At 43.8% G+C, this 24,061-nt stretch overlaps 1 protein-coding gene across 1 annotated transcript in view; it reads right to left on the bottom strand.

The window, feature by feature from the left end:
• LRCH3 (leucine rich repeats and calponin homology domain containing 3) overlaps window positions 1-24,060 on the bottom strand; it is a gene marked incomplete at its 5' end in the record, with an annotated part of 99,313 nt that extends 75,253 nt beyond the window's left edge. The window contains one exon of the mRNA XM_044456215.1: window positions 23,877-24,060. Within this exon, the coding sequence (XP_044312150.1) occupies window positions 23,877-24,060 (184 nt within the window). The remainder of the gene's footprint in view (window positions 1-23,876) is intronic.
• Between the last annotated feature and the right edge of the window lies 1 nt (window position 24,061).

The following is a 24,061-nucleotide window of genomic DNA, read 5'->3' as shown; positions in this document are numbered from 1 at the left end:
AAGTAATTTCAAGGTTTTAGAAAAGAGGTTTTAGTCTGTCTCTGCTACAGCTAGGCATTCAACAGAAAACTAAAATAGTTATATGGAAAAAAGGGCCCAGAGGCCTTACGTATAGCAGGAAAAATGTGTTCACATGGGTGGACTAAATTCTCACTCCCCCATAATAATTTTCTTAGAAGTGATTTGTGAATTCAAGTGCATAACTGCATACAAAATGAATGAAATAAATACCATGGAGACAAGACTATCATCGGCTCTCACAGAGGAGGCTGTTGATGCAAACACTTTAATTTGACTGCAGAACAATTGTGCCAGCCTTCACATTTCCTTTTGATTCATGAATATGCATGTATAGCACTACAAGCGCATCGCATGAAACCCAACACAGTACAATGCACTGAATGGTGACCGTTTTTATACATGCCTGCACATTTATCAAGGACATGTGGATTCTCTACACCAGTAACAGGTGGGAGGAAGGAGGAACTTTAGCAGGTGAATCAAATAAGCTCAGAGACTTTCTTGAATTCCCACAGACTACTCTTGAGGGATAGCAGCTTAGTAAAAGTGTCTTCAAATCACTGAACATAACAGATTAAGGCTCTGCTCCCACACAAGTGAAGCAGGCAGTTCTAAGCACACTGGAGAGGGCATGGCAACAAATGCGTGTGCTTGCGACCACACATGCCCGTATTGTAACCGTTCAGAAACCACAATCAATCAGGAGTCTGCAGGATATTTTTACTGCCGTATCTCCCCATATGTGGCACCTCTTTCCATGCCATAACCAAACGTTTAAAAGCATCCAGAGTGTCCGCAGGGTTTCAAAAGGGCTAAAATGTGCTTGTTTTAGTGCTCTGTAGTGGGTATGTAATGATGAACAGTTAAAACAAGGTTGCAAAATAGGTATCCCCCCCAGATTCTGTGAGAATAGTATCAATAGCTTTGCTTCCATTTCTACTAAAGAGAGTGTACATTATGGCCAAATCATAAATGGTCCTTACTCAACTCAGTGCCCTCCAGGCATTTTGGACAACAACTCCAAGGATCTGTGACCTTTGCCCCCGGGCTGGAGATGATGCGAGTTTAAGTCCATGACATCTAGGGCCAGACTGGGGAAGACTACTCTAACCTAGGGTTACTCTTAACTAAGATCTGTTCAAAACAATACAGTTTTAAACCATGGCTGGATACTTTATGATTATGTTGCCATGAATATAGATTTCTATGTGTAGGAGCACAACTCTGTGCTTCAAGAGGGGTTCAACTGCACCTTGAAAAATGACACAATCAAGAAGCACCCACAACTCTGCAAGCGGAACAAAGGAGCCATCTCCAGCATTCTCCTCCCCAGCGCAAACCAGCCATATAGGGCAACATCATGCAGAGGTGTAGCTGGCAGGTGGGAGGGAATCCCAGAAACATTCCTTTCACTCGGAAAACAACTCCATCACTGACCAGGCCAAGGGAAAGACAGTATTCTCTGGGTTATCCTACAGTGGCCAACTGTGCTGGGAGCTGGCTGAGAAAACTCATGGCAGGAGTTTTAGCAGGTAACCACCAAAGTGCATTCCAGGTATCAAACCCTGCTTCAGGATCCAGTAATTCCTCACAGGTATACTTGTGTAAATTTGTCAAATGAACGGATTGGCCGAAGCGACACTGCACTTCGAGCTCCCAACACTCTACAATGGTCCTATATAGCGATATTTGGTGACACAGCAAGGTCACCAAATTGCTGCATTCTACTGCAGACCCTACGTAATGTCTTCAAGAGAACGTAATGTCTTCAAGAGAACGCTGTCCACTGAAAAGAAACATTGAAAGGCCCACTGGGGGGCTGAAGTCTAATGTGCTTTTAAGGACTCCAATCCACTCTTTTGGTGACATCATGCTTAACAAAATAGAGACTATTATAGTTCGCTTTCCCTGCCCCACCCTTCTCTGTTTCTTGCTTATACAAACTTCAATAGGACAATTAGCAGACTTCCAAGGGAAAAATTGGAATGGTGCCAGATTACTGGTACAGTACCAGATAAATCAATCTCGAGACATTAATTAACAAAACAAGACAAGTATTCAAAGAACGATGTCCAAGAGATGATGCAAAGAATAAAGTACAAGACACATTCCTAACTGAAGTTTAAATTTAAACAGTTCGGTCAAAAAGGTCACTTCCATGCCAGAGAATACACAATACGCCTAAGCAACATGTAGCCAGTTATATCATTACAGGCATCATGTACCAATTTAAAAACTGAGTTTCTCTTTAAGATGCTATAATTGAAGCATACTTTTCAGTGATAAAGACCGTTGTGTATTTTCCATACTTCAATATGAGCCTTTATCAAACACAAAAGCTCAAAATCCCTTCAGCATAAAATGTAAATACTCTTCAATTTTTGCCTAGCCAGAAGCTGTTTGGGTCAATTGTCACAGAACTGAGCTTAGTCATCCAATGTGAAAGGTCTGGAAAAAGAATGGAATTTTTCCATTCAATCCAGCTCTTTAATTAGATTTAATTAGTACTACATTCAAGTGCCTCCGCCAGTTGAAATCAGATGAGTAGTAACTGTGGAGGGGCCCTTTTCAATGATGTTTTAGTTTTATTATTTGTGGAGTGCCTTTTATAAGCAAGTTAGGCACACCTCAACTGCTGGCATCCGGGAGCAAGTCAAAACGTATTTGCTCACCAAGGAAATCGGTTTGTAGTGGTTCTCACAGTTCTATAATTTCATAATTTTGCTGCTGCTATTTTTACTTTATTATTTTAATTGTTTGCTGTTTCTAAAGTTCAAGAATGTCTCTGCTACTTATTCTGCTGTCTTCTTGTTTTTATTTCCTTGTGGGCTGGTGAATATTTTAGTAGAAAATATAAACGTTTAAATAATTAAAAGCCTGCTATTTTATTCTTCTTATGCAAGTGATGAGCACGTGTGCCTGTACAGCGCTCCTGTTCCTGCATTGTGATAGGCCGGTGCCACTGGCTATCTCACGGTCTAGCTGCCCATTCAGAAAAGTCCTAGGTGCAATTTCCCATTCCCCAATGCCCGCCCTACCCCTCCTTCTCTCCATGGTTGCCATTGGAAAACCACCCCTGGTGTTTCTGCAGAGCCCATCTTTATTATTGCCTTTTTTAGCTGCTGCAAACTTTTAAACTTTTTTCTGATTTTTATTCCATGTTATTGTCTCTTTTTATGAATTGCTGTAAAATGCCCAGAGAGCCTCAGCTGCAAGACACTACAGAAATAAATGAATAATATTCCACTTAGGAATGCAGCTCTTAATATCCAAAAACGACACACTCTTGAGGAGTGCTGAGAACTCTGCTGTCTCGACTGGCGTAGAAGCGAATGTTTCAATGTAGGAAAGCTTGATGAGTTGTGCAAGATTAGTTATGTGGAATGATGGAGCTATGGGACTCTGGGCCAAATGTTATGTTTTTACAACCAGCAGGGTTGGCTTTGTGCCCTCTTCTGGACTCAGGATAGTCTGATCATTTTCCTTTGATCCTGTTTCTGACAGAAGGATAAAAATAATCAGCACTGAGAGTCATCCGACAGGTACTAGCTTTACTTACATTTGAAGAGCTCTTACAGATTAAAAATAAATACGCGTATGCTCACTGGTCCAAAGACTAATAGCTGCAAATTTAGGGGGAAATACAGTGTAGGGTGAATTAATGCAGTTTCTTTCACCTTTTTTTGAAGAAATGTGTATGTAAGAGTAGCGGACTGATTTAGATCACCTTCAGAAGTGATATCTTGGGTCTCTCAGCTTTTCTCGTTATGATTCTCCATTACAGAGAAACACACAGGTGAAATGGGGATGGCAAGTCTCTGACTGATTTTTCTCTGAAGTACACAAAAGCAGCACATGTACTCACCGAATGGCATAAGCTCCATGCATGGGCTCAAAAACGCAAGGAGGCTGCACCGAGGTCCATAAAAAAGCATATTCGCGTATATGTGTGAAATTAGCACCAGTGTGTGAAACTGGGAAGCCCAGTCACTTTGATTTCTAGGGGAAAGTGGAAAGAGTCAATATAGAACCAGTTGATGAGCACACAGATATGAAAGAACACAAGGGTACACGGAGAACTGCCTTCTGATTACCAAAGAGAGGGTTCTCTTGAGCTCAGATATACAAAATACTATTGCTTTTCGTCTTCCTCTTTGGTTGTTTATGTACCAAACATTACAGTCAAGTTTATCAGTTGAACACTTAGCTACAGTTGCTTCCTGACAACAGGCTCAAAACTAACAAGGAGACCACATGTGTGATGCCCAGAGACCACGAAGGAGGAGAGAAACAAAATCACGTGATCAGGAAGAGCAAATAAATGTTTCACAGAAAGATATGCTGTACCGAAATCATTTATTACATTTAAAAAGAATAGAATTTGATTTTTACAAGTGTTAAACAGCAAAGGGGATGCTGTAAGAACTTTCAGCTTTTAACCACAGGAAGAAGTTAGCCTGGATTAAACTAGATGCAATGCAACTTTCTGACGCTAAAAATGATGCCAAAAGTTATTTGTACACCTGCGCAAGCTTCATTGAATTCATTACAACAGGTTTTAAATACAGCCTTTCAAGTCCTAGGCAGTTGGTTTGATTTTGCAGCCAAGACTCCTGCTTGCCTAGAGCATAGGTGTCGGGAAGCTTTAAGGTGTGGCAGCTAAACACCTATTTTATTGATTTAGCCAAGCAATAAAGCCTTGTCTCTGCCTTGCCTTCTTCCCTGCCTGCTGTTTCTTACCCAGCACCTTAAAAGGGAGGAGCTCAACCTAGGGTGCCGATAAAGCTACATCTTAAAGCCATCACATGCCAAGCACGTGAGTTAACAAAGCAAGTATCTCCCTTTGGAGGGGTATTTCTGCATATCCTTTTTTTTACAGTCCCTGGGTGTTCTTGCAGTAGCTCTGACCTTTGGCAAAGTTCTGATCTAGGGCTGGGAGACATGAATCTGGCAAGCCACAGGCAGGCACTACGGACATTTCTGTAGGATGCCAAGTCCAAACTTATAGCTTCAGAAATTTAATTTATATGATGCTTGCATGTGAATGCACATCCTGACTTGATCCACTGTGGCCCAAGTCCTACTGATGTTAAATTCCCATCCTGTTCATACATTTAGCTCAAGTCAGAATCCCATGCAAAGCTCTGGTATTATGGGCCATGATGGTGATATCTCAGTGGTCCTTCACTGAGTGGTTCTCAGAACAGCGGGTCTATGATTTACTCTGGTTTCTGGTACATTTCTCAGAACAATCCATTTTCGTTTGTAAGCTTCATAGAGAGTTCTGGCTATTGGGCAGTACAGAAACACAGTAAATTAAGTTAAATGACCTACAAATCTGGCTTGGGACCTAGTTACCTGAAGGACTACCTCACCTCCCACCACACAAGTCTGCTGAGTCTTTTCAGGATTGATCAGAAGCCCTTCTTCAGGTGCCACCACTATCAGAAGTTAGGCATATGAGGATGAGGGAGAGGGTCTTCTAAGTGGTGCCTCACAACTGGAGTGCACCTCTCATCTCTATAGAAGAGTGCGAAAAGAAAAGATGTGTTATTTGCCAAGGTATACAGGCCATCTATCTATCTATCTATCCATCCCACTCTCCTATTCCCCTAGACTCTGTGCATTTTACAAGAGTTTAAAACCATCAACAAAACAAACTAAAAACAACCATATAGAATACAACTTATCTGAGAAGGACTGCCAGAAGATAAATGTTTAACTCCCTCTTGAAGGCAGCAATCTAAGATATCTAACACATCTCTCCCGGAAGGCCATTCCACAGCTTAGGGGCAACCACTGAGAGAGTCCTTTGGGCAATTGGCATAAATTTTGTAGAAACAAACTTCAGAAGATCATCCTCAGAGGCCTGTAACAGGGGAAGTGAAATATATTGGCAAAGGCACTCCTGAATAGTTTCGAATATTATTTAATTGTTTTGTGGTTTGCCCTGTTTTATTGTTTGCGGTTGCTATTACCATAATTTATGCACTTTACTTTTGATTTTTAAAAACAATCAAGCCAGAAAGTCAGGCTAAGACATTTTTCCCTGACATTCTATTTTTCTTTATACCAGGAATTTATTTTCTATGAATAAATGCTGAATCACGTGAGTCTAAAGTACAGTTTGAAGTGGTGCAGTCCAAAAATAAGATGACAGTCACAAGTGCTATTTGCAAGAATTAGATTTCAGGACAAAGCCAAAACTCTCCACCAAAATATAAAGCAAACTATTTGCTTAGAGTAACTATTTGCAAGACAACTTTTATGTAAGTAGCTTCACTTGATATACTTCCACTCTCACTGTCTTTATGCAGTCACATGCCCTCTGAATGCATCATGCTCCTGTGCTTTTTGAAAAAACATACAGAAACATTATACAACTTCTGCAGAACGGGAAGTAAGCACACTGAATCCCACTGACTCTCAGGCTGGTAGTGCCTAGCAAGGAGATACTCAAGAGCTGAGCTGGTATTTCAACAGAATCAGATTTGAATGTCTGTGCAAAAAGCACCACAAATGCCCCTTTGGAGAAGCATTCATTCCGGCAGGCCACATATAGTAATTTAATAGCAGGATAAAATACTTAAAATCAGAGGTGGGCAGCTTATGACCCTCCAGATTTGGTTTGACTATTCACCAGTGGCTGGGTATGAATGATGGGAAATGTAGTCCAAATGCTCTAGCTCTGATCAAATCCAGGGGAACTCAGGAAAGGACCACCAACGAAGATCTGAGCAGACAGGCAGGTCATCATGAAAGGAGGTGGTTGCCAGATGCCCTGGCCCAGCCTCCCACATTTACAATCCATTGAGGAGAACTTTGCAGGACACATGGATTTGATGTTCTCTTTAACTGAAGCTGTCGGTTGCATCCATTTTCCTTTTACAGCAAGAACTAAGAATGGCATATCCAGTCTAGAGAGTGCCTGCTTCAAAAACAAAACATTGACTTTGAACAGGTTGGCCAAATGTGACAGCACAAGCAGACAGGAAGCAGATGCGCCCATCAACACCAAAAAGGAAGAACATATCAAAAGACAGGAAAAGCAAAACGCACGCACCTTGAAGAAGGTGGAGAGTGAGAGAAAGCATTAGAAATGCACTAAAAACATTAACCTGATTTTGTTACAAAAATACAAAAAATGAGCAAGTTACAGAGGCTTGTACGCTCTGCACCTCTTACATGGTGGAGGTAACCAATACTTGTTCCCAGAGTTCTTACCTCCATACACTTTAAGAAGCTGCCATGGATGTGAAGGTCATCAAAAACAGGTCCTATCACTATCTCCATCTATGCATTTGCATTTTATATATTATGCTGCAGGCAGGTATGTACAGCTAAAATGCTTCATAATTAACGTTTTCATACCTATGCTGAGCATCGATCATCACTCTGTACAGAGGTCATACTGTGCTGAGCAAACATTACTGCTATTTAGAGAATCTCTGCAGAAACCTGCACTCTAGTTGCTTCAATGGAAAGGAGAACACCGACAGCCTAAATTATTACAGTACTAGCCCATGACTAGTACTGCATCCGATCTCATCTGTGACCATTACACTACCCAGCACCCTGTACACCCACAGTTTCCTGATTAAGGGACTTTCCAACCATTTGGAAGTGATCAATGCATGAAGCAAAACAAAGACATGAACTTGTTTGTCTCTTTAATGCTCTAAAATCCATTTCATGTAAAGGCCAAATTTATAAGACCAATGATGTGCTATTTATTGTATATTTATAAGCTGCCTTTTTTCCATACACAACTTTTTTCCATACATACCCAGATTTTCAGCCAAGTTTGGCTCCATAGTGGCTTACAGTGTTAACCCATTAGGTACCAAGGAAGAGCAGAATGGTGTGGGAAGCCTCTTTTGGTCCCAAGCAATTGGCGATACCATAAAAGTATGCATGGTATAGACAAAGTGGATGTTACTCTCTCATAAAACCTCAACCTGCAGTCATCCACTGGCCCTGACCTGGGGGATTAAGGAGACAAAAGGAAGCCCCACCAAGAAATTCACTGCCACAAGATACGGTGGTACCCATCCACTTAAATTGGTTTCTATGAGACAAGGCTAACAGTCCCAAACCAACAGTTTTCTTAGAAGCCAAGTACTAAATTTTGGACTTTTTCCCACATGGACCAGCATGGCTATCTTTGGTTTTTTAAAGGCTACCAACAGCTGCTAGTCAGGATAATCATATACTACTCCCAGGATTCGAGATAGTCTGTATACCAGGTGTTAGGAAGCAACACCAGGAGAGGCGCCTCACCTTCCTATTTTTTTGCTGTATTCCCACTGGCATGTGACCGGCCATTGTGAGGAAGATAAACCTTTGGGCTCCTCCAGCAGAGCTCTTATGTTCCAGGACTGCCCATCCAAAAGGAGGGGGCAGCAAAGCTGGTAATGGGCAAATTTATCAAACTGGAGCATGTATGTATTTATTTATTAAATTTCTATGCCACCCCATTCGCCGGAGCCTCGGTGCGGCTCACAAAACATCAATTAAAATATAATACACTAAAAATATAAAACGAATTAACAATATAAAATAAGTTGCCCTGGCCAAAGAATAAAATAAGCAAATAATATTAGCAATTAAAATGACGTTTGAATAAAAAGGTCTTCGCCTGGCGCTGAAAAACAAATAACGACGGCGCCAGGCGGACCTCTCTGGGGAGCGCATTCCACAGACTGGGCGCCACTGCAGAGAAAGCCCAATTTGGATTTTTCTTCAAACGCATTTCGATTTTTCTTCCAGGAGCTGTCCCATCCACGCACTGAGTAGGTGCAAACTTGCTTAACTTCAGCAAGCTTGCTACATCATGTACATTCATATCATGCTTTAGTTGATGGAAAGCATAGATTCAGTCAAACGATACCATCTATCCCAGTGCGCTGACTCCAACAGGGACCAGCTGAAACTATGGCCCTGGGAAAGAATGCTGATACGGAATTCTCCTGAGTGACAACTGATTTCTTATGCTTCCACATGACTGATAAACAACGGAAAAGGGAGTGTTCCCATGAGGCATGTTTTAGTATATTAACAGTGCTCTAAACAGAGGCCCAATTTTTAATCCTAGTTTACTGTACACATATAATAAATTAATCAGTCCATCCTATGGAATGGACCAACACCATTACCACTGCTCATTCACACTCACAACACATCTGCCAGGAGAGCTCTCAAAAATTAATGCTTGTAGGAAAGTAAAAATGCTTGTAAACCTGCCCAAATCCAAGCTACTCCCTGTCACCACTCAGAAAGATAAATAAAATACCATAAATTCATGGTGGCAATGTACCAAGCCATCGCTCTTCATGTCAGGTACAATAATGTTCTGGCAGAATAACTAGGAGACATGACTATCCAGACAGCTTTGACTATTGGCTATTCTATTTGGTACATAAACTACATAAAGTATAGTACATAAATAAAAATAAAATTACTGAAAAGTCACCTTATCACTATATCATATGGTCAACCTCTATGATGAAAACAAGTAACTTTCTGTTTAACACAACTCCAGCTACTTTCCCCTTAATCCCTCTTTGTAAGGCTGCATGCGTAACAGCCTTACAGTGCGCTTCACCTCGATTAAGAAACTGCTCCGTGTATCCCTATGAACCTTTACAAGACCAAAAGATCCCTTCTCTCCTTGCTTAGTGAAAAGGGGGAGGGAGGGAGAGAGGAGAAAGAGAACATGCTCTGACTTGATATGAACATTAAATCACCAACATGCTATCATCTCCGAATACAGGTGGAAGGTTCCCATGATGTGAAAAACCAGGTACACCAGAGCATAGGGCTCTGAACAGTCTTGCTTTCTGTATGCAGAAGGAGAGGTGGGAGGGAGAGGAGCATCTGGACGGCTGGGGGGATTTACATGACCGATGTGGTAAAGCTCAAACACAGATTTACGTCTGCGTCTGCTTATGCAATCACTAGACCCAAGCCTCTGAGGTCTGAGGACTTTTTATCTAAGATTCTCTAACTACCAATGTTGAGACATGTTCCTCATCTATGCACATCATGCAGTACATTCTCCTCAGAGACAACAGTCCCTCCCCCACCCAACTCATATAAAAGGTGTATACTTGAAATCCAAAACTGCTCTTAGACAAGCAAATAAGGAATCTAGGGTTCAAAAGCTGAAGAAAACCTAGAGTAAAGGCTTCCAAAAACACTTCACAACAGTTCCAAAAACATACCAACAAATGCAAAACAGATGCGAAATTAATATAATCATGTTAAGGACACTCTTTAATACAATCTCATGACTTCTTCAAACAACGATGGCCTACCAAAACAAATTGTGCGAGAAATTACTGAAGATGCAGACAGCAAGATTAGCAATTCTAGACGCCACCTGAACGTGGGTGACCTTGGGCCAAGCACCAACTCTTGCCTAACCATGTCACAGGATTGTTGTGAGGATAAAATGGAGAGAACGGCCTCCTTGCAGGAAAAAAAGGTGGGATAACAAATATAGCAAATGGACAATATAAAATAAACAGGGATTGTTTCTATAAATCAAGTGTCTATTGAGTAGTTTTGCATGCCCTTATTTGCTGCATTCTACCTTTTGTCCAGATCAGCTGAAAATTGTATTGTGAATTATTTATTTTCATTAAATGTCTGATTGGAACTTATTGGTTCCTAATTATTTCATTGGTTATTATGATAGCTGAAAAGTTACAATAAAATGATAACTTTTTGCTACCAAAGTTTAGGGCCATTGAAAATATGAAAAACAATGTTTCTATTCTGAACTTATCAATGATAATTCAAAACTATCACTGAAAAGCAATATCTACTTAAATTAGACAAAGACCCATGATAACTGATAATTCAAAACCATCATTCATACAAATGCATAACAGTTCCTATCATTGGTACATAATAATGACTTTCTTATAAAGCATAATTTTTACTGCTTTAGAAACACATAACATGCATAATTTGCAACTCTGTATATTGAATTGCATGATTACGCATTTCTATGAAATTTAAGAGCCATTATATTGAAAATATGCTAAATGCTACCTAAGCAAAGGTATCATAGATTTTGCTGTCTGCAAAGTATATGGGGATAGAGGCAGGGGTGAGTTGAAAATGCAAACCACACATTTTCTAGTAAACAAAAATGAGTATCATCTGGGCAAAAACGTTCTCAGTTACAATGTTAATGACAAGCAGCATTTTTGGATATCAAGCCAAATGCACAATATTGCAAATAATGATCTTTTAAATAGGATATACTCTATAACAGGATGTCTTTGTCAGTCCTTTGAGGAAAGAGGTGAAAAGGGCAACCATAAGAGAGGGGGCATGGTCAAAAGAAAACCAGATGCAGAATACTTGCTTCTGGTATCTTTGAGCAAGATTTTTTAAAAAATCCCTCACCAGAAACAAGCAAAACCAATTCACAACACCCTGAATTCACCTCTCATGAACACAGCAACTTTACATTGCAGAAATTCATCTTGCATTTGAGGGTTTTTTTTTAAAGTTTACACAACATAGCAACATTCTCCAACAGTGATTCCCCTGCCTTTTTGGGTCAGTGGGCACATTTGAAATATTGATTGTGTTCTCATTACATGGCTGCAGTGGTGGACGGGGACAGTCCTGAAACTCTGATTTCCCAGCAGGCAAGCTCCATGAAGCACAACAAAATATTTGCTTCATAGAAGGCAAATAGGAAATGCTCAGAGAGAACGACGTACCACACATAAACCAGTCAAACACCTTCCTTGCTCCCCACATCACTCTAGCCCAACAAAAGGCTTGCCACCACCCCCACAAATTACTCTGTTCTTTTTTCTAGGTGGCCGGGCATCCTTCAGAGTGAAGCACTGAGCTGAAGCCAGCCAGCCACACTTTTATGGTCTCAGAATGCCTCTGGACCCTGCATGTTCCCCTTACTTTTTTAGTGTCCTCCCGAAGTTTTCATTGAAAATGTCCTTGGAAGGAAATGAAAGGACCCCGTTCCCCAAACTGTTATTTCTCTGTGTGTGCATGTGTATGCATTTTAAGTGGGTACAGGATTTTAGCCTGGGAAGAGCTAAATTCAAGGTTTCAACATATTATGACACCATACTAGACTAAACTGAAATGCATTTATTTCATTTAGAAGACATTTGTCAAAAGTTATCTTTAAAGTGTTGATTTAATTTAGTGCCCAACAGCCAAAGCTCTCTGGGCGGTTCACAAAGCACAAATTAGCTATAATAAAGACACCAAATGGAATTAGATTGCCATGAACTGATCTAAGCAAATTTTGGGAGTTCCCCACCTGTCTTTTTCAGGCAACAGATGGTTCTTTGGCAAAAACTCATTTCTGGTGTATATCCATCGAGTTTTAACAAGAAAAAGAAGAGTCTCTGGCCACTCACTGCGTGGTTTGTGGAACTCAAATTTGTATGAAACCTCCTTTTCAGTAACCCTGGGCCACACCCCCAAGCCTCCTAAATCTATGCAGGCCCTCTAACTGGCTCACTCTTCTCCCCCAACACCACGCCAGGGGTCAAGGATCCGGCCAGGCTCATCTGGCTTCTCTCCCATGTCCCTTCCCAGCACTTCCAAACCCTGTTGGTTCCCAGGGACTGCCTGCCTGAACACCTGGAGATGCTGGCCCTGAGGCAATCTCTTCCTCCTTTGCCATCTCTGTGCCTGCACTTCCCAGGCCTCACCATCCTCATGCAGAGTCTACCCTGGCCCTGGAAAGCACAGCAAGAATAAAAGACTCTTTTATTTCTCAACAGCGAAAGGGTTAACTCAGACACATGGCATACAAACCAAGAAGGTATGTAATGAAGGAAAACGCAATATACAAATCTACACACCTCCACTTAGTCAACTACATTAACAATATGACCAACTCGACACACCCCTTTTTATCTGGCCATCATATGGAAATAATACAGAGCAATCTTTTGAGCTTTCTACTTGGACAAAAGCGACCAGGGAATTAAGAGATGAACTGTTGTTTTAGTAAGTTGCTGGAAGAGCTAAATGAAGTGTGGATATTTTATTTTCACATTTCCACCATCAAAGAGACCCAAGAGATAAAGGCAAAGCTGGTATAGCCAAACTGGAATTATTGCCAATTTTAAGCCTACTCAGAAGCAGGCAGGACCAAACACTTTCAGACAGTATTCCAACTACCAAGACTCTACATGTCTACTGAGAAGCAAGCATCAGCAGCTCACAAAGAAGCACGACAAACCTGAGAAGTGAGGGCTGATTCACTCGGCAGTTTCCACCCAAGGTCCCACCCCTTCTCCCTTGCCGGGAAAAGAACGTGTTTCCACTCGGTAGCCGGCCAGATGAGTGCTTCCTCTGCTGGGAGAGGGATATGGCCCTGGGAAGACACTGGCAGGCTGGATGGGGATGCCACATCCAGCCCGCAGGGTGGACTTTTCACACGCCTTTGTTAGGCAAATGACTGCTTATTCTGAGAGGTCAACAGAGCAGCAACCACCTTTCCCAACAAGGTGCCCTCCAGATGCCTTGGACTATATTTGCACCTATCTTCTGACTATCAGCCACACAGCTGGGGCTGACTAGAATCGTCCTCAGAAACATCTGGAGAGCACAATGGTGAGGAAGGCTAGCCTAAATCCAAAGCCCTCTGAGGGCAATCTACGTCAGAGGCCATACATGTTTTGGCCTAGAACTTTCATCAACCCCAAGCCAACATACCCAAAGGGAAGGAATGATGGACATTTCAGACCAGAGCATATGGAGGACCACAAGCTGCCAGGACATGTTCTTCTGCTCAGTCATGAATAAGGCCTCCTGCTCCTTCCAGTCTCTCTCATTACAGCACACATGCAAAACCACCCCAGCTCAGTGCTGAAAATGCCAAAGAAATCATCCAGAATGGTAGATCAGATGGGCCACTGGCCTGATCCAGCATGGCTTTTATTATGTTTTATTAATGTTTGCTCACTTAAAATGACTGTGATTGCTAAACCTCTAACAAATAAACTGCAAAACAGTGGGGGAAATTTCTTAACACACCAAGCTAAATTTCGTGAAACAGGGAAACAGGGTGAAACCATACGGACATAGATGGACTGCCCATTAAATAGGCACTATTTCCCTGGCATTTCTCTTGAATAATGGCTTCCTGTGAGGACTCTGGGTGCTGCTGTTATCCCAGCTCCAGTCAAGATGCCTGACACTGCCATTTGCTGGATTCTGTGGGATGAGTTCCAGTTGCTGTGGCCCGATGATCTGAAGAAGATGCTTGCAGTAATGTGACCAAGCACATCCTTCCTGGCTCATAAGAACGAGCAGCGGTTGATGCAGCTGGTGGGCTCATAGTGTGGTAACACATCTCGGTGAGAGGGGGCTCCTGATGTCCCCTAAGGAGGCAGCAGCGTGAGCACTCCTGCGAGAACCCAGCAGAGCTTAACCTTTGATGAAGCTGCTGGGAGGGACCACTGCAGATCTGCAGCCAGGGGCCTTCAGTACTCCGATGACGTTTTCTGCTGACCAGCCACAGTTTTAACATTATGTTGTTTTTCATGTATAGGGTGTGGTGGTTAAGAGCGTAGGGGTGGGACTTGACCAATCGGGGTTCTAGTCCCCACTCATCCATGGAGCCAAGTGGGTGACTTTAGGCCAGGCACAGATTCTCAACCCAGCCTACCTCATAGGGTTGTTGTTGTGAGGATCAGATTGTGAACAGGAGAATGATGTAAGCCACTTTGAGTTCTTTTAAAAGAAAAAAGGCGGGATATAAATCTAATGAATAAATAGTTTTTATTCTTTTATCTGTTTTAAGATATTACTGTTACCAGTTAAGAATTTTCCTGTATATGAAATAGCATACAAAGACTATCCAGTCGTTTGTTCAGATAGGATGCAACTTACACCCACAGACAACCCAAGAATGACACAGTTGTTAGGCCCCCAAACAGTCTGGAAAGGACTCAGCAACAAGGAAGCGGCCTGCGGGCAGCAGAGCAAGAGGTGTGGAATGGGAATGCTGACCTGTCCAAGAGGAAAGTGCAAAGGCATCAACGAGCAGGGAAGTCACACAGGACAAGAGAGAGACTGACAGAACCGGGAAACGCAAAGGGGCCACCCTGCGGATCTCTCACGGGAAAACTTTCTTGATGGAGGGAACGCTGCAGGCGGTGGCACAGGAACGGCTTCCCTGAACCCTTTGACTTTGCAAAGCAGAAGCATTCTGCTTCGTGGCATTTTACGAAGACAGTTTGCTGGGATATTTTGATGCAGAATGGTGGCTGCTGTACCTGACCCACAGGGCCCACAAGTCCCAGGGATTTCAACAGCAATCTGGAAGGCAAGGTTGCAGAATAGTAGCAGAGATGCAATGAAATCACTATGCACTCCCATTATGTGTCTCTAAAAGCGAGATGCACACTGAAATTGTTCCTTCCAGCAATCCCCCCCCCCTTTCCTAGCCACAATGCTTGAAGGATCAGTTAACTACATGCAGGTACAAGCTGATTTGAATAGCTAAACCTAAGTTAAAACATGGGCTACAAAAACAAGTACATATTTGCAAATATCTGTAGTGTCTGCATGTTTGCTTCAAGTTTTATTTTTATTTGCCTCTTCTTTCAAGAAGCAAGTACAATCTTGCTTGCTGTAACAGTGGACTTTAAATCAATATTTAGCTGAGGACGACTCACAGGTCCGGGCTTGATTAAGCATCACTTTGTCACAGATACCCAAACTGGCAAACGTGGCTGAGAAAATCCTCCAAGTCAGGATCAAGCTGCGCCTTGCTCAAACCTCATGTTGTCAGTGTAGAAGTAATTAGCAAGTGGTGGTTACTTAATCAACCCATGAGGTATTCCGTCAAGGCCAATGCACAAGGGGCTCAAGGACAGAAAGTGTGTGTGTGTGGGGGGGGGTGGATTAGTACAGGGTTCTTGGGGAACATGGACCTGCATGCAGCCACTCTACTGGTACACTTTGGCCTGCGGACTGTCTAAGAGTGGCTTTGCAAGTAAGTCCACTGCAAATAAGTATATGCAGATCACAAGAAATCATATATATTGTAATGCAGAATTCTTTGGCTTGCTGACATTTATTAATATGCCAGTCATTTTAGTACCTTTGTTTTTGCCGTTAAAACTAAACAATATAAGGTAAGCATATGCTATTGTCTTTAAGTTTCTAGAAGTATTCCAATGAAAATCAATATGTAATGGGCTAGGTTATCTTAAGGAGCACCTCTTTCCTACGTTTGTGTGCCCAAACCCTGAGATGACCAGCAGTGGTCCTTCTCAGAGATCCCCCTCCAAAGGAAGCAAGGAGGGGGGCTACCAGCAGAAGGGCCTTTTTGGCTGTGGCACCCCATCCGGGGAATCAGCTCTCCAAAGAGGTGTGCCTGGCACCCACTCTTCGCTCCTTTCAGCACCAGGTGAAAATCTTTTTATTTACCCAATCTTTTGAGAGTTAGATTTTTATCCTCATTTTTACCATATTTTACTGTACCTCTGAATAAGATTTTGCTGCAATGGTGGTAGTATTTTATTGTTTCATAGTACTTACTAATGTGAGTGTGTGTTTTTATTATATGTGGTATTTATATGCATCTTATAAGGAACCTGGATGGGTTCCTTTTTCTAACTTGTCCATGGAGCCTTACGGCTAATGGGGTGGGATTAAAAATAATAATAAACAAATAAATGAATGTTATTTCAAATTTTGTAAACTGCCCAGGGAGTCTGTGAACTGATGAGTACTGAAGAAATGTAAAAATAAATAAATAAATATTTGGATCGCGTTGTGTTTTAAACTTTTCCTTCAAACATTTCAGATTAAATATCTGAAAGGTACAAGGTCAAGGACAAATTAACAAGGAGCACTTTTAAAAGCTTGGTTGTTTACTCCGTGTTTAGGCAATGGGGAAACCTTCTAACACATCTTGATTTTTTAAAAATGCAAATTCTCTCAATATAAAATTTGTCGGAAAAGCCCTACTGCTGAAATTACACCATCTTGTAATTCACCACAACATGCTACTAGAATGCTCCATTTTTAAACTTTGGGTAAAAATCCATGAGTTGCGCCCCTGAACTCAGCACTGATCTTCACCATCCAGTCCTGCCAGCCTGTATTTCTGTTGGACAGGCTTTTTGCCTACCTAGCAAAAGCAAAGCACTGTGGGGAGGCTGAAGAGGGCTGAGGAGGCCCCAGGACAGCCCATGCCCTGGCTTCCTCAGTCTCCTCCCTGCCCCACCCAGCAAAACACTCCTAGCCTGACTCTGGAGTCACGGTGGGTGCTCTTTCCACACTAGTTGGGAGAGGGTAAGTATTCCCCCCTTTGAAGTCGGGAGTGCTGCCTCCCACCTTTGATCTTGGCATCTTAGAGGGATTTATTACAATCAGTGAAAATCAGACAGTCCTATTATTATTATTATTATTATTATTATTATTATTATTATTATTATTATTATTATTAGAACATTTCTATGCCTTCCTATACAGAATATTTTGCTTAAAGGCAGAAGAGGCAAACTGACAGCAGGGCTTGCGAAGGAAGCAGCAGAAATGTGGTAAGAGAGTTACATCCATTCCCTGTCAGCTTACATCTGGCAGGCCCATTATGCATGAGAAAGCATTGACCATTGTTGGGCCCTGCTGCTGATATTCCTATCTTCCATCTATTTACTAGGATCTAATTGGATTTCCACAATAGGGTTTTTTAATGGGGGAGATGTCACAGCTAACTATTGTTCCTTTTATTTCACAGTGTCTCTTCAAGGCTTGTTCATGTTTCATCCCTCCAGTCAGGAAAGAAGTACTTCATGAAGTATGTTCTCCCAGTTACCCTTCAAGCATTTTACTTTTGCAGTATCTGCAGTATAAATTCTACAAGAATAACAAGGCAGGAACAAGATGCTGAGATCTTGCAGCCAGTTGATTCCCATCCCTACAATCAGTAGTCTCTGTCTGTAGAAATACATGGTTTTTTACCACAGTTCCATATAAACATATAGCATGTTCTCCTATATGAAACATTACCAGCAACCCTGTACATCATTTTATGTGAAGTTTAACGGCGCTGGCTTTCTAACAGGAAATGTGATAGGCAGGAGCTGGTGAGAGGGCCAGACGCCACCTGTCCTCACAAAAGATGCCCAGAAAAAGCAGTTCCCACCCTGCACGTCTCATTTCACACCCTGCAGCACTAATGACACTTGACATTTTAACAATGAGGAAGAGAATATGCTGGGTAGGTACATTACAGTCTGTCCCCAAAATCACAGTAAATGAGAATACATCAGCAAGTATTGATTCTGAAGGGATGAAAACGGACAAAGATGGATGTCAGATCATACTGCTTTGTGCCTTAGATTTCTATACTGCCGAACAACCAAGGCTCTGTTGTACGGTAGTTATCGACCACAAGCACTGAAATGTTAATGATCAGACACAACAAATAGCTTAAGTCAGACACCCAGTAACTGCTCAAAATGAATTTAATAGGGACTTTCATTTCAAGGAGCTTTCTAAGCTCTGGTATGTATACCAGTGCCACATTTTGAATTCGCTAGTAATTAAGATCATGAGCTATAAGCCGGAAAACACTGAAATCAAATCTCAGCTCAGCCAACTCAATCCTCTGGGTGGCCTTAGTCAAGCTATTCCCTGACCCGGTTCGCGTGCGGTGACCACGCTGAGTGTGACAGAATTTACAAGCTTCTGGGCAGAGGTGGGACTTCTCGCATTCTCCTTTTTCTTTAAACAGACTAAGAACCTAACATGAGCCCTGATGGATCAGAGCAGGGGTCCATCCAGGCCAGCTTTCCGTGGACACAGTGGGCCAGCCAGCTGCCCACGGGAGTCCACGAGCAGGAGAGGGGTGCAACAGCACCCTCTTGCCCAAGTTCCTCCGCAAGAAATGTACGTGGGCATCCTGCTCCTGGTGCTAGAGGCGGCATGTAGCCATCAGGACTAGTAGCCACTGGCAGCCCTCGCCTCCATAAGACAACTTCATGCCAGCCAAAGTAGCAGCTCTGAAGAGAAATCTACTAACCAGCGTCATAGGAAATCCCCAGGTCCTAGTGTTCTGAGAGGGGAAGAAATATGCCTTCTTCTCTACTTTCTCCACACCGTGCGTAATGCCGTACACACCTGACTCACATTTTTTCCGAGCAAAATAATCGCAGTAGTTACAACCTTTCCTCATACAGGAGTTACGCCACCCCTTGTATTATTTTCACTATTCCTTTCTGTACTTTTTCCAGTTCCACATTATCCTTTCACGTGCAGAGAGCAGAACTGTACACAATAAGCTAAGTGTGCTCATACCATAGGGTTTATATAACAGCGGCAGTTTTACTTTAATTTTCAGCATTTTAATCGCGCTGTCCCAAGACCCCTTTCTCTTTAAATCACCACAAGCTCAGATTCCTCTAGCTTATATCTGATTTTCTCCCCAGTGCCCATTACTTTACACAAAAAGGTTGCTGTTGTGAGCTGGTCCCTATGTCTTTCCTCCTGGTTATCAAACTCAAGACAACCCTTTGAAGTGTAGTTCTTTGTACTGAAACATAACAGATTATGTTATATTAGGACAGTATGAACTCTAATGCCTTTCTATCAAAGCAGAGGGAGACGCATCTGCCCAGAGTCGAATCCAAACTGGAAACTTCCTTTCTGCGCAGCTTCTGACTTCGCCCTCAGGGTTGCTCTTGCAAGCAGGGCAACTGGAAAAGCCAGACCAGCTAATTGGTCAGCTCATTTCTGCCACTGCCTCCTTGCGAGGTCAAGGGCTGGGTCTCACGTATGCTCCCCCTCCTGGCCTGGAAAACCCTTCTGCCCCTTCCAAGCAAGCCAATTCTCACACCCCACCAGAGAAGCTGCATGAGGTAACCTTGAAGCATCAAAGTCCCTGTCCCCTCACCCACCCTCTGCCTCCTTCTCAGAATCAGATGAATCTTTCTGGATATTTATTTATTCCACTTCCACTTAGTCTGCAATGAGCAAGAGATGGTCCCTCCTCTCTACAGCTTGTATATGAACTAAGACCGATGGGACGTTTTGAGACTAAATGCACAACCAGCGGTTACACAAGTGCAGGTTATTACAGACAGATTATGGGTTGTCTTTACATGTGAACCCTGCCCCATGAATTTTTAACCATAAACAAATCAAGAGTTCACAGCACAACAAACCATGATTTTCCTTTCTGGGTTATTGGATGTCAGGAAGCACTTCCTGATGGTTAGGACCCCTAGGATATGGAATGAGCTTCCAAGGGAGGTGGTTGAGGCCGCATCAGTGGGGGTGTTCAAGGAAAGATTGGACAATCCCATGTCGGGGATTACATGAGTGGAGTTGGGGATCAGACTCGATAGCCCGGGAGTCAGGTGTCAGACTAGATGGCTTGCTTTGTTTCTATGTTTGTACATGCTTAACAACCCACAGTTAAACCACAGTAAAATTTGCATGAAACAACCTACAATTAAATGACAATTTATACCCTGACTTGCTGTTATGTGCAAGCCAGGGCTCTGTGTTTCTTTCAGTAGGGGAATAATACTTTGACTTATCCTGCAGGGTTAGTAGGACTACCAACAGTTTTTCTAGACTGTATCTAAGAATACGTTTTATAGCTCCTGAAGAAAGCCGGAAGCACTGGTTTTCTCCAAAGGCACCAAATATTTTAAAAATACTATTTCTCAAATATTACTCTCACACCAATTTTGGGAATCACCTGAAAGTTAAAAGAACTGCAATTATACCACAAATAGATTACTCATGCTGTTATCACATCTATGCTATTTCTAACATTAAAACATTCAAGTTGACGTGTCCAAGGTCACCCAGCAAGTTCATAGACAAATGAACTGGCTTTGAACTCAGGTTTCTCAAACTTCATATCCTAAACCTTTTCAACCGGACATTCTCCTAGTAGAAGTCTATGTTTTAAGATACCACATTTGTGTAAAGTTATATCTGTTTGAACATTTACATCCATGGATGGTAACTTCTGAATTCATTCAACAATGGGCACTGAGAGGTTTCACAAAGCTGATTCACATTTATACTTGCAATAAACAGTTCTAACCGTAATCATACCAAGGGAACAGTATATTTTAGTCACAGATTTATATTCCTTCCTGTTTGGTTACGTGACTATTCATCTGGGCCCATCAATATGCCATTCATTTCACACAGCCTAGTCTGACCGCGAGTTCTTGTTTAAATGAGCCTGTAAATACTTAATACATTTTGCATTTTTATCCATGCTCAGCACTCACTGCCACTCAGGCTCTGCACGTGATTGTGTAAGCGCCATGTCAAATTGGCAGTTACCAGTCTTGCCAAAGCCATATTTAGAAGGGAATATGGGGTTCTTTAAAACAGAGCAACAACTTACACACACATATGACAGCAGTTCTCCACATGATGGAAGAGGTCCTACCCTGCCCCGAAGCACGAGCTTTTCCCTGCCTTATAATCAAAGAGTCTTTAAAAATTCCGCACTCAACCCTGGGCCTAGGTCCACTTTTGTGTGCCACAATGTTTACTCTGCACGTGTCACCGCCTAATCTCTAGTTCCAGGCATGGAACCTCCTTCAGCTGAAGTGTGAGATTCAGAGCCATATATATGCCAGTGATGGGAGGGCCTAACAGTGTGTGTGTGTGTGTGTGGAGGGGGGAGAGACCAGCATAGTTTAGCTGAAAGCGCCTGTTGTCAGTCTCCAAGCCTTAGGAGAGGCATTTGCACCTTTCAGAATACAAGGGCAAGCTGCACAAAAGCTGGGAAGCCACAAAACAATCAGTGACTGGGAGGAAAAGCTCGGGGCCAGGGTGGGGAGTTCTGCACTTCTGATCTAGTGATGCCTCTCTCCAGCTCACATGGGTCCATACAATCTGAGTAACACGGGTGTGTGGAGAGAACACGCTTGCAAGTCCCCAGCATTCCTTGCTAGCTTCCAGGATGATCCTCAGCCAACTCGACAACTTCACAGCAGAAAGTCTCCTTTCTCTAAGCTTGTGAGAACATGGCCATGGCAGGTGCAATTCTCAAAACCGTGGGACTCCTCTACTCCAGCGATGAAGCCCCTTTTGTAGCAAAGTGATCTGCCTTCCACTCCCACTATGTTTTTATAAATTGCTCTGTCTCATTTTAAATGGATGGGAGTCACTTGTATACCAGCCTTGGCACTCATACAGTAGAAAAGCAGGTTATAAGTTTTACTGCTCTCAATCTAAGCAAACCTTTAGCATGTGTAACTGCGTTTGCTCAGATTAATCCCTTGTTAGCTTTACTTCTCCTTCTCCACACCCATCAACTTCTTTGTCAACTTTATATTGTACGGCTCATCCTTGGGGCAAGGAACTGCTTTCTGCTTCTCCTTTGCTGTACACATACAATCAAGCCTACAGGCAGTACTATATGTTAAAAAACCCACTTTACCATCTTGAAGCATCTTCCAACAAAAAGGTGGCTGAAGTTGTTTTAAATAAGTATTTGCTTATTTGACAAAACCACACAAACTTTCTCTACTACCCTTCGCACTTTGGTAAGACCGTCTGTTCTGTATCTATTCCACTGTACACCTAGTGACATGGACGAAAGATGCTATATAAAATGCAAATTAGTAACTTTTAGATTTCAGATAACACCACACAGGCATTTCCAACATCCTTCTGCATCTGAAACAAGATTTGTAATTTACAAAAGCTTAGATCACAGATTTCAAAAGTACCACCAAAGGATCCTTATGCTTGTTTACTCAGAAGTTGACCCTTCTGACTTACTTGAGTGGGATTTACTCCCCAGTAACTGCGTTTTGGATTGCAACCCTAATCGGAACCCTCGTGTGAAATTTAGCCCATGCAGAGGCAGCTGCAGTCCTCTTCTGCATCACCACCCAGGCCAATTTGCAAACCGCTTCCTAAGAAAAAAACACCACGGAGTCCAAGAGGGCTTGACTTCTAAAGGGCTGTGCAGAAAATGGCACTCTCCACAGAGATGCAGCCAGATGTGTTATGTCTGCCTTACAACGGCTCACCAGCGTTTACTGTTTGGCTTTAAGTCATTCTGGAAGACTTTTTGATGGGCTGAGGGGCGGCATAACTTGATGTTATTATGAAACGGAAGAAATACAGCCAAGCCTGCGCACATGCACGGGGTGGGGTGGGGGAAGGCAAGGGCAACTTCCCTCCACACCAAGCAGCAGGTCTTCGGTGGCAGTTCCCCTCTGGGGCGGCCCCGCTCTCCCCCTGCGGTGGGGGGGGGCTGTGCGTGTGGAGAGCTGGTACCCCTCCCCGCAGCCCCACACCTTGGGCCCCTTCCCGGCAGGTACCAGCACACGCGCCGGGCTCCGAGCCACCCCGGGGCGAGCAGGGCCCCTGCGCTCCCCTCGGGCCCGCTGCCCGCAGCGCATCCGGGGGCGCCGCCGTTCGAGCCCCGTCCCGCTGCTCGGCACAGCCGGGGGCGCAGCGGACGCGGGGCGCCTGGAGCCTCGGCCCACACTCCCCCCCTCCCCGCAACTCGTTCGCAGCAGCGCCGGATGGGGATGCTGGGAGTCGACGTGCGACACCGCCGGCGCCAGGGCTCTCGCTCCCGTGCTTCCCCTCTCGGAACCTCCGGGGCGCAGCGGCTCCCGCACGGAGCCCGACAGCCCCGAGGGCTCCCGCTGGCACCCTCCCGCGCCTCAGTGCCTTCGGGGCGCAGCAGGTGGCCGGCCGGGGATGCTGGGAGCGGGGACCGGCCGCGCCGGAGGCACCCGCCGGGAAGCGCTGCCCCGAGGGCGTCGGCGCGCCCCTCGCCCGCCGCCCAGCACCTCCGGAGCGCGGCAGCCCCGGCAGCCCGGCCCGCCCGCGCTTACCGGCCTGGGTGGTGTCGCTGAGGTCGTGGCTGGCGGCGCTGCCCCGCGGATAGTCGCGCAGCTTCCTGCCGCTCAGGCTGAGGGCGCCGCTGGCCGCCGCCTCCTCCAGCGCCCTCTCCAAGGAGCGCGTCCACGACGACGGGCCGGCCGCGGCGGCCCCGGGGCAGCCCCCGGCCGCCAGCGCG

The sequence above is a fragment of the Varanus komodoensis genome, unplaced genomic scaffold, assembly GCF_004798865.1.
Source record: "Varanus komodoensis strain SLA01 unplaced genomic scaffold, ASM479886v1 scaffold82, whole genome shotgun sequence".
Taxonomy (NCBI): domain Eukaryota; kingdom Metazoa; phylum Chordata; class Lepidosauria; order Squamata; family Varanidae; genus Varanus; species Varanus komodoensis.
The sequence above is the reverse complement of the archived record's forward strand: the minus strand, read 5'-3'. Positions and strand labels throughout refer to the sequence as shown.